A 12196-nucleotide genomic window follows, 5' to 3' on the forward strand; every position below is an offset into this window, starting at 1 on the left:
AAGTTGTCCTGAACACCAACCAATAACATCCTCTGGACCTCCAGCAGTATGCTTATGTGCTTGCAACTAGGATGTATAACCTGCCATTTGTGGTATTGTTACAATCCAACTTTATGATCAAGCAGCAGTGTAGCAACACTTCTTCAGTAAGCACCACGACTATTTTTGGAATTACAGCAATGATTGAACAAGAAGTGAGCAATAGTTTATAGTCGAATCCGGTAAATTTAGATTGTAACTCACTTCCTCAGCTTTTGTTAATAATGTTTAAAGAATCGAATCTTTTCCACAATGATAAGATTTGCTATACACGAGCCATGATAAAAACTCAATTAAGTGGCCACGAGGCTCCACCCTGGTGCTTTCTTGAGTCTCTCTTCTTTCATCATCTTCCTCAGTCTCAAAACTTCCTGCCATTGTCCAGCCTCTGCATACATATTTGACAAAGCAACATGAACTCCATGATTACGAGGTTCCAGAGCAAGAATTTCTTTTACCGCTCTTTCAGCAACCTCAGTATTTCCTTTATTCTTGCTAGCAGCCAACAAAGCTCCTAAAATAACCACATCAGCCTTCCACGGCATGCCTTTTATTAGTTCCTCTGCCTCTAGCAACTTACCTCCTTTACCAAGAAGATCAACCAAGCACCCATAATGTTCAATCTTCGGTTCAATTCCATATACTGTCTTCATCGAACAAAAAACATTGCGACCAACTTCAAGCAAGCCAGCATGACAACAAGCAGATAAAACCCCTATGAAGGTGACATCATTCGGAACTACAACCTGCTCCTTCTTTAACTTCTCAAATAAACTAAGAGCATCTTCAACATGTCCATGAGCAGCCAACCCGCAGATCATGGCATTCCAAGTAACAATATTCCTTTCAGGCATTTCATCAAACAACTTCCGAGCCATCACAATCGCCCCATTCTTCGCATACATATAAATCAATGCCGTCCCAAGAATCACTCCGACTTCAACCCCTTTCACTTTCATAAACTTATGGATCCTTTCCCCTATCCTAAGACAACCCGATCGGGCACACGCAGACAACACCGAAGCCAAGGTAGCACCATTTGGCTCAAACCCCTCAACAATCATCCCATCAAAAAGCGCCAAAGCCTCATTAGAGCAGAAATTCTGAGCATACCCACAAATCATCGTGGTCCAAAGACTCAAACTTTTTTCAGGAATTTCATCAAACACAAACCGGGCATCAACCAAATCACCCGAAACAGAGTAACACCGAACCAAACCGTTAACCACGTGCAAATCAGACCCCAACCCAAATTTCAAAACATGGGTATGGACCTGTTTGCAAGCTGGTAAAGATGGCAAGTGTGAACAAGCTTTGAGGAGAAAGGGGAAGGTGTGTTTTCCGGGCAAAGCGCCGAGCTTGCGCATGTTAACATAAAGGAACAGAGAGTGGGGGCCACCGGCTTGGGCGTGGGCGCGAATGAGGGTGTTCCACATGAAGGTGTTGGGTCGGTGGATGGAAGAGAAGATTCTGGAAGCGTGATTGAGGTCTCCGAAGGTGGAAACTGCGCAAGAGGAGAGTAACCGACTAGCGGCGAAGTGATCGTTGATGCGAGCTGAAACGATCATCTGGGCATGCACCTGTTTCAGCTGCGCCATGCTTGTGCATTTGTCAGCAAGGAGAGAGAGACTTGTAGGGTTTGGATCTGGTGGTGCTATGGTTGATAAGGTTCTAAGCGACCATGGTTGTGAATGGGTCGTACTACTACAGGGTTTGAGCAACCTTTGCAGTTTCGGCGGCAACATTTGAAGTGGTTCTGCCTCGTTGACCCCGCGTAAATTTGAATCTTAATAAAAGATTAGGTTTTAATCTGTCAGACTAAAGACAAAAATAATTGTTCGGTCGATGGGTGATAGTTTAATATTATATACGTTTATGGGTATCCATGAGAGAGACATCACAATAGTGTATGGATTACTGTGTACTTTTTATTGTTTGGCATTAGTCACAGTGTGGTATGTATGTAGTCTATGCATTACTGTGCACTTATATTGTTTGACATTAGCCAAAATGTGGTATGCACACTAATGATGGTATCTATGTGTAAAAAATATTGAGATACATTACCCTAAAAGCTAGCTGAAAGGGTAGGAGTGTCCAATGCCTTATAAAGGCCACATTAGTTGCCCACACAATTAATGTGGGACTATATATCTCAACACGCCCCCTCACACGAAAGCCCATTAGGCTTGAAGAGTGGACAATGCAACAGGCCTAAGTGACAGCATTTTCTGCGGTTTGCAATGCTGAAGGTGCAGTATTGTCTTCGGTTTGCAGCATTGAAGGACACGGTGCAGGAGCTATTGCTTCAGTTTGGAGCGGTGAGCTTTGTGCTGCAACATCACTCCCCCTGACTTCTGTATTGTCTTCGGTTATGGCTGCATCGTCTGCGTCATTAATGGTGGGTTGTGACAGCAACATGGATGCATCTTGTAGAGGATCATTGGACTTACTAGGTGCATGTGATGATGATGAAGACAAAGGAAAAATATCTTCATAAAATTTCACATCTCTACATACAAAAAACTCTTTACTTTCTAAATCATATACTCTCCAACCTTTCTGGTCAACAGGATATCCTACAAACAAGCATTTACGGGATCGAGAAGCAAATTTATCCGCAGGTTTGGGTCTCACGTTAGCAAAGCACAAGCATCCAAAAGTCTTCAAGTGTTCATATTTAGGAACTACCCCATATAATAACTCCTGAGGTGTACGGCCACAGAGGATTTTGGATGGTGTTCTATTAATTAAATGGACTCCTGCAAGCACACTTTCTTCCCAAAATCAATGGATAAATCGGCCTGAAACAGTAATGCTCGAGATACATTGAGAATGTGTCTATGCTTTCGCTCTACTCTTCCATTTTGTTCCGGTGTATAAACACAAGATGTTTGATGAATTATCCCATTTTCATGATATAGTTGCAGCAATTTATTACATTTTAATTCAGATCCATTATCAGAACGCAAAATTTTTATCATTTTTCCAAATTGTGTTCTGATCATAGCTACAAATTTTTGAATACGATCGCAAGTCTCCTTCTTTTCAGCTAACATATACACCCAAACAAATCGACTGAAATCATCAACAATTGTTAAAAATAATGTGCACCTGAAAAGGAAGAAGAACGTTAGGGTCCCCATGTATCACAGTGAATTAAATCAAAACATTGTTTACTTCGATTACTACTGGAATGAAACATAGTTCTAGTGTGCTTAGCACGACAACAGATGGCACATGTCGTATTATTTGCTGCAATTTTAGCTGAAACATGGGAAAATAAAGGAAGCAAAGACACAACTTCATGAGATGGATGACCCAATCGCTTGTGCCACAACTCTGCAGACTCCTGAACCCTTACGGTTGAAACTGAAGCATGCTTGGGTTGAAACACATAAACTCCTGCATGAACATCACCCAATCCAGTCTCCCTCATCAATGCTTGGTCCTGCAAAAATACATTTTCCATTAGTAAAAATCACTTTGTTGTTACTCTGCTGCAATAATTGAGAAACTGAGATCAAATTGCAGTGCAAATGTGGGACAAATAAGACGTCTGGCAATATAAAGTTGTTATTAAACACCATTGTCCCTTGTTGTTCTGTATGAGTAATTGCACCATTAGGTAACCCCACTGCTAGAGGTTTAATTTTTCTAACATCAGTCAATAAACCCAATGTGCCTGTCATATGCTGTGAGGCACCACTATCAATAAGCCATTGAGATTGAGTAGCTTTATCAGACAATTTGTCAGTGGTCTGATTTGTTTGAGGGTTATCTACCAATGTCATGAGTTTATGCACCACTTCAGGAGTAAGAACCGAGAACGCAGCTGTTGTTGGTGAAGACGACACGGTTGCTCGTTGAGGAACGTCAGACGTTTGCATGACATATGCTTGTTCATGAGAACCACGTCCGCCAGTACGTCCCCTTCCCCGTCCGTGAGTTGCTCCACGAATAGGTGGAAAACCAATAATTTTCCAGCAACGAGATGGATCATGGTTGGTCTTCCCACAGTGAGGACATGGAGGACGAACCACTGGTTGGTCCGCAAACATACGTTGCGCGTTAGGGTCTCGTCCGCCACTGGTTTCGGTGCAGGCGACATAGCCAATGATAGCGCTGCGATCATCATGGCCACGGGCAATGGCGCGGTGTGTTTCCTCCTGTGTAACAATCGCATAAACTTTATTAAGAGTTGGAAGAGGAGTAGTATTCAGAATCTGAGAACGTAAGTTCCCAAAGGACGCCTCATCCAATCCCATAAGGAATTGATACACGCGTTCATGTTCTCTGCCTTCTTCTATCTCTTTCGCCACTGCACAATTATCTCCACAAGCGCATGATTTGGAAATCTTGCCACCCTTGAGCTCATCCCAGATCGCGTGGAGCTTGGTGTAATATTCACCAATAGTACTTCCTTGTTGTCGTGTGTTTGTGAGAGTAGCTCTGAGTTGATACTGTTTTGGAAAATTCTGAACAGCATACCTCTCCTTCAAGTCTTCCCACAAATCTTTCACGTCATCGAAGCACTTAATAAAAGGCTGTAATTTGGCATCAATGGTGTTGTGAATCCACCCATTGATCATGGAGTTGCACATCTCCCATGCATGCCATTCATCTTAGTTCTCCTTGTCTGGTTTCTTGATAGAACCATCAATGAAACCAGTTTTACTTTTGGCCTTGAGAGCGTTTTTCATGAGCTTTGCCCAATTTTCGTAATTGGCCTCCCCTCGCAGCATGACAGTCGTCAAGATGACACCAGGGTTGTCCGAACCGCCTAAGTGGAATGCAGATGCGGGATCGGAAGGCTTGAGACTGTTGCTGTTACTGCCTGGAGCCATTTGGACAAGCTTTCGCCCTCTGTAGGTGTTGCGGAAGTATGGTTATGGAAAGCTTTGATACTAAGATAAAATTTGGTACCAATTGGTTGATTTGATATTCCAATAGGTTGCCTTTAAATAGGCTGAATTGAATACAATAAGAATCAGCAAAATATTAACAAACCTAACAAACTGGAACTATCCTAAAATAACTCAGAATAATTAAATATGTTGCTAACAACTAGGATTACAAGCTAACAACTAAGATTACAACAAACTGAATTTCTATATGATAAGGTCATATCTTCAACAGTATGCATAATAATGACAGAAGTAAAATAAGCCAAAAAAAATGTACATGTGGGTGAAGTTGAAGTCCCGTATTTATAATAGGTTACCTAATCCAATTGATTTGTTGTGATGCTGTTATATGATATTATCCTATTGTTAAGATTATGAATTAAGTTCCTCTATCCACTACCGATAATTAACTTATCCATTTGTTGGGTTGTTCAGATATGGTTCATAACAATAGTCGACACCAATTTCATGTCATTCTATCACAGAAAGTCCTACACGTGTTAAATGCTTGTATAATGTATAGCCTCTTTAATTGTACATGAAGGACACATGTATGTTATACATGGTCCAAGTGCGAGGGAAGTTGAAGTGGTGTGTGGGTTACATGAAGGACACATGTATGTTATACATGGTGCACGAGTGAGGGAAGTTGAAGGAGTGTGTGAGTTTAAAAAGTCTCACATTTATAAACTCTCTCACCTCCTACTAGTTGTCCAATGTAGTTGAAGAGGTGTGTGGGTTTAAGAAGTCCCACATGTGGGACTTACTTGTTCAATGTGGAACTTTTTAAACCCACACACCCCTGTTCTCTTATCTTCTTTAACCCGCTTCTTATTCATAACCAATAGTAAATATACATAACAATATCTACTGCAATCATCGATAAACGTAATAAAGTATTTATTTCTTATTACCCCTAGATGGTGTAGATTTCATGTCACATATATCAGTATGTATTAAATCTAACAACTCAATTGATCTTTCAATTGAAGAAGTAGTAGTATTATTAATATTATTGGAATTGTTTACAGTTATCACATTCAGTTTGCAAAAGACCCTCACTGAGACAACCCTTTCCTACATACACATCATTCTTAGTTTCTGGATCTCTGTTAAGCAAGAATGGGTTTAAACTTGTATTTGTTTCTGATAAGTTTGTCCACACACCCATTCAACTATCCTTTTCTCTTATCTTTTTTAACCCACTTCTTATTCATAACCAATAGTAAATATACATAACAATATCTACTACAATCATTGATAAACGTAATAAAGTATTTCTAATTACCCCTAGATGGTGTAGATTTCATTTCACATATATCAGTATGTATTAAATCTAACAACTCAGCTGATCTTTCAATTGATTTAAAAGGTAATTTCGAAAATTTTCATTCAACATATACCTGACACTTTTTATTTATACATTCAAATTTAGGTAGTAAATCTAAATGAATTAAATTCTTAATTGATTTTAAATTAGCGTGTCCTAATCTATTATGCCATAAATTAGAAGACTCAAGCAAGTAAACAGAAGTAGTAGTATTATTAATATTATTGGAATTGTTTACAATCATCACATTCAGTTTGAAAAGACCCTCACTGAGGCAACCCTTTCCTACATACACATCATTCTTAGTAAGTACAAACTTATCAGAAACAAATACAAGTTTAAACTCATTCTTGCTTAACAGAGATCCAGAAACTAGGTTCTTGCGAATATCAGGCACATGGAGCACATCATTGAGTGTCACTATCTTTCCAGATGTCATCTTCAAAGCCACTTTCCCCACACCTTCAACTTTTGAAGTAGATGAATTACCCATATAAAACTTCTCATCATTATTAGTAGGAGTATAAAAGGAGAACATCCACTTATTTGAACAGACATGTCTGGTGGCACTAGTGTCCACCCACCATTCTTTAGTATCTCCCATCATATTGCACTCTATCACCACTGCTGCCAGATTCAGTTCTTCAACCTTATCAGCAATATCAACCATGTTGGCCTGGGTGGTCTTCTTCTTCTTATTGAATTTTTATGGCTTCCTCTGGTCTTTCTTTTGTTCCTTTTTACAATCCCTTGCACGATAGCCAGGATTCCCACAGTTGTAACAGTTGCCTTTGAAGTTTTTGCCATTTCCTTGCTTAGCATTTTCATCTTCAGAATATTTCCTCTTCTTTGACTTTGATCCCTCTTCAACCACATTAGCCTTAGAGACCATAGGATTGTTGTCATTCCTCTTATCAGAAATCTTATTATCTTCCTATATCCTCAATCTCATAATCAGATCTTCAAGTGACAATTCCTTGCGCTTATGCTTGAGATAATTATTGAAATCTTTCTAAGAATTTGGTAACTTTTCTATGAAAACAGAAACTTGGAAAAACTCACTAAGAGACATTCCTTCTGCATGAATTTCATGCACAATCACTTGAAATTCTTCACTTGATTCACAACAGATTTGGAGTCTTGCATCTTGAAGTCCAAGAATTCGCCAACTATGAATTTCTTTAAGGCAGCATCCTCAGTTTTATACTTCTTGTCCAGACTATCCCATAGTTCCTTACTAGTTTTCAGGGTACTATACACATTATACAATGTGTTGTCTAAACCATTAAGAATATAGTTTCGGCAAAGGAAGTCAGGATGCTTCCATGCATCAATGGCAGCAACCTTTTCCTTGTCAGGCTGTTCTCCCTCATCCAGTTTAGGAGCATCTTCCTTGAGGAAACGTTCCAAACTCAGTGTTGTCAAATAAAACAACATCTTCTGTTGCCAACGTTTGAAATTTGTCCCATTTAATTTTTCAGGTTTGTCAGCATGCATTGGAACAGAGGCAGTAAGATTGGCATCGTTTGTACTTGCAGTAGCCATTTCTGTTAAACAAACAGAATCCGAAATTAATCACACAGATTAATCACACATGAATTAATCTCACAGTAAATAAGAACAAAAACAATATATAAAACAAAAAACAGAATATACTTGTCACAGGTTCAAAACACCAAATTGTTTTAAGATTGTTATTTGAAGACAATGGGTGATATTTATGTCGTATTGTGGTAACTCGCATAATAGATGAAATATTTTGAGGTTGGTGAGTTATTTATATCTTGTCATGTTAACCACACAAAAAAGAGGTCGTATTCATATAAATTTTTTTGGCTTACTTTAAAATTTGTGTCATGTTCGTATTTAATGTATTTATGTCATGTCAACCCGGATTCTACTCCTAAATATATGGATGCAGATTTGTATGTTGGGGGTGCAATTTGGTTGTCATTTTGCAGGACCATTCGAAAATAGGTCTTCTTACTAAAATAAATAAATAATAATAGGTCTATGTGTAACACCTTAATATTTTAATACTTAATGATGTGATAAAGTTGTAAGGGATAATATTTAGCTAGTTTAATAATTTTTAGAAAGCAAGATTTATATATATTAAAGTAGGGAAAAATATTTCTGCAGTTAATGTAGATAAGTTATCTGCATTTATTCCCAAAACGACGTCGTTTTGGTATTGAAATCTTAAAAAATTATAAATATAAAGATTATTATAACCCTGAAATAAATTAAAATTACAAAAATACCATGATTTCCGTCCCAAAACGACGTCGTATTGACTTACTGCAGATAAGTTATCTGCTGTAACTGCAGAAAAAGCAAACCTATTAAAGTATGTTTAAATGAGTTAGAAGTTACATAAATAATTTTATGTTCCTCAAAATTTAAATGATACCAAAGGTTTTACATCAGAATCTTTAACAACTCATGCATACAGTCAAATCAACTTGAGGCTTATCCTGTGCAAGAGCTCGCTACTCCTAGAATTTGAGCTTATTATAATCCCTTTTTAGCCATTAACTTGAGGCTATTTATGTGATAATGAATTCAAGAATAAAAACGAGTTGATTGAAGCAAGAAATATGTTGTATTAGTTTGAAAATGGAGGTGTATAGTTGAAAATAAATTTACATGTAGTATGTATGTGTAATGTAATGATGCAAAATTCTGTCATTGGAGATTAAGATGCAAATGTTAATTCCGTACGTATACGTCACAAGTTCCGAACCATACTGTATTTCATATGAATACGGTATTGGTAGCGCATGTGAATCACCTTGAATTCCATTGCCTCGTACTCCTTTATCTATTTAATGACCAATCATAACCACAACTGTTACATCAAATAATGATAATTCAGTTAGCATCAGGAAACTGAACAGGCAAAAATAAAAATATGTGTTCGATTCAGTATCATATTTGAAAGGGATTTAAAGTCTTAATCCTGGAATCCACCCTGAATCAGACTAGTCACAAAACGATGAACTGATTGAAATATCTTAAAAAAAATAAAATAATCACAACTAGAGCGGTACTTTCTTTTTAGGGATAAATAAATCTCATGTTGTAGGAATAGCCATCTCTCATGTTAGTGAGAGCTCGATTTTCGTGTCAATATTTTCTTTCATTTTCCTTTTTTATTTAAACTAGTGGGCCCACTTGATTGTGTGTGTAGGAGAAAAGCTCCTTTTATGTTGCATGAAAAAATACAACCCCTTCTTTTTATATACTAAATAATTTTATCATGAGAAAAATATACACTAAATATTGCATTTGGTTCTGACCTAAGCAAAATTACTCGTCAACTATACTGAAGATTTTCATTTTGGTCACTTGGCTGTGCAGCTTGAACTCCATTGCCTCGTACTCTTATTGCTGCCTTATTTGCCTGAACAGAGAAGATATTGCTGTTAAGTTTCAAAGTTGAAAACAAAAACTGAGTCAAGATATGACTTACTTCTTTCTCCCAATTGGTGCCTAAGGTGACGACAATAAAACACACCACTTGCACAATAAGTGCAAGAATAATCCCTAAGAAGAGTCCCTGTGTTTTTTGAAAAGTCAAGTTCATTTCAAAAGCACTAGCTTCAAGTTAATAAATTTACAACGACACATGATAACATTTTTGTTAAATCTTATATTACCTGTCCTTTCATATGGAGGACAAAAGCTAACACAGCTGCAAAGGGAGCGCCCACAAGATAATAAGATCCAAGATTGACAAATGCACCTAGCTTCTGCCAACCACATCCTCTGGCAATGCCTTTTTCACAACCCAAAGAATTAGCAAAGGTCATGTTCACGTACATATATAAACATAGGTCAATGACATGCAAGTGATCATTCTCTCTAGAGCATAGTTAAAGTGCAACGAGAAGTTCTTTTAATCACGTTCTGCAACGTCTTAATTCGCGTCTAACTAGCTGGAACCAAAACTCGCTCTCTTTTGCTGGCAGAGTGACCTCGGCTAAAGCCATCTTGAATGCACTGTCAACGTAATTCCATGCAAACGTCGGTTTTGCCTCTTACCATCTGTGATGACATTCAAAAGTGCATTAACAAATTCATAAAGATTCATAAATTTAATGTATATTCGAACAACATAATATAGAATAAAATCATTCAAAAAATATGTTTAATCAATAAAATAGAGTGAAATGGGTTGGAGAGAGAGGAGACTATTATGAGTAGTACAAAAAATATAAAATAAAAATAAAAGTTGTATACTAGACCAACCTGAGAGGCTATTTGGTCGGACTTTTGAATTGGAGCCTGAAACCTTTTTATTAAACGAGTTTTTATACAAGTCCAAATATGATTCCAACAATCAATTTTAGACATGTTAGTCTAGGCCTTCACGAGCCGGATCAAAGACCCTTGAAAGCTCCCTGCTTCGTTTAACATCCCTATGTGTGAGCGATGACAAAACACGCTGAAAAGTCTCGTATTAATTTGTGGAGACAATCATTGATCCTTGCAAGTTGCCGAGTGTTACAATTGTACTGACATGCCACATATCCTCTTTTTTTTTCCCCAAAATGCCACGTTGTGAAGTCGCTACACAACCTAGAGACTATACCTCGCCATGTGATGTTCCCCGACGGTTAGAAAAGCCTGGTATGTGTATTTGGCCAAAGTCGCTAAAGAGGGTAGCTACTTTGGGAACCATAGTCCTTTCCCATTGAAGCTACTTAGAGCCTGCTTATGAGTCAGAATTTTTCAGCACCAAAATCGCTAGCCAAAGTAGCTACTTTGGTCCAAATTGTGTCAGATTTTGCGGGCATGCATGTAATACATTTTTGCTCAGAGTTTACAAATTTTTTCAACATCAAAATCACTACCCAAGGAAGCTACTTTGGTCTTCTTTATATTTGCTATCATTCCCAGTGACTAATAAAAATTTAAAGAGATATGATTTAAAAAATGCAAAGTGTGCTTAAAGTTGTTGCAATTTGGCAAAGACCATTCATAGTCGTGCTGAATGTATTTGTATTAAAACTTTTAACTCGATTTTAAATTCATATGATATTCATATTGAATATATTCGTATTTGTGTTTTGTGTCATATAACGACCTGAATTTTCATTTGTATGTTCTTATTGAGTTGAGATTTGACGCAAATACTATAAAGATTTGTGTCAAAACATTCGACATGAACGTCATTCGCTCAATTTATAAGTTAACAGACACAATATTATGTATTCTGAACCCCAACATAATCCACTAATTATGTAAATTGACATCACATAAATAATCTTTGTATTAAATATTAGGATTCACCAATTAATAATAATAATAAAACAATGACATAATACCAAAAAATAACCTACAAATTAAAAACATAATTAATCAAGAAAATGCGACTCAACATCGTATTTGCATATTAACGAACAACACATATCAAGTTTTTTACAATAATATTTTAGTAACACATGTGAATGCAGTTCAACTCAGTAACTTATCTTAGGGCTCGTTTGGAGGGACTTTTTTTTTTTTTTTTCCAAAAATTGCTTCTTCTTTTTTGAAAATAAGTATTTTTCATTCTTAGTTCGTTTGGATGTCTGCTTTTAAAAAGAGAAGAAGTCACAAAAAAAGTCAAAAACTTACTTTTTTCTGAAGTTAAAAATTTTAACTTCTAAAAAAAGTAGAAGTCAAAAGTCAAATATTTTTTTCAAAATTTAAATATTTTTATAAAAATATAAATAGCTTTAACTTTAGTAAAAAAAATTTCTATAATAAAAAAAAATAAAAAATAATTTTTTTTCAAAATGCAAACAAACGGGCTCTTAGAAGGGGTGAATAAAAGCTCCGCTCCCATTTGTTAATTAATCTGTGAAAGTCAACGGAAAATGAAGTGGGGGAAAACAGGCACCATAGGTACGGCTGTGGTCAGAACTCGCCT

At 36.9% G+C, this 12196-nt stretch overlaps 1 protein-coding gene across 1 annotated transcript; it reads right to left on the reverse strand.

Moving 5' to 3' along the window:
• Positions 1 to 332: 332 nt before the first annotated feature.
• Positions 333 to 1784, reverse strand: LOC133311106 (pentatricopeptide repeat-containing protein At5g56310-like). The gene has a single exon (XM_061512124.1). It carries the CDS (start codon positions 1782 to 1784, stop codon positions 333 to 335), a length of 1452 nt encoding a protein of 483 aa, XP_061368108.1.
• Between the last annotated feature and the right edge of the window lie 10412 nt (positions 1785 to 12196).

This window comes from Gastrolobium bilobum, unplaced genomic scaffold (genome assembly GCF_033153095.1).
Source record: "Gastrolobium bilobum isolate Gb01-03AN ecotype WA unplaced genomic scaffold, APGP_CSIRO_Gbil_v1 utg2457, whole genome shotgun sequence".
NCBI classification, from domain to species: Eukaryota; Viridiplantae; Streptophyta; class Magnoliopsida; order Fabales; family Fabaceae; genus Gastrolobium; species Gastrolobium bilobum.

Bases quoted from the DNA above. Each gene is read 5' to 3' on its own strand.
- LOC133311106 (XM_061512124.1), bottom strand. From the start codon at position 1,784: ATGTTGCCGCCGAAACTGCAAAGGTTGCTCAAACCCTGTAGTAGTACG.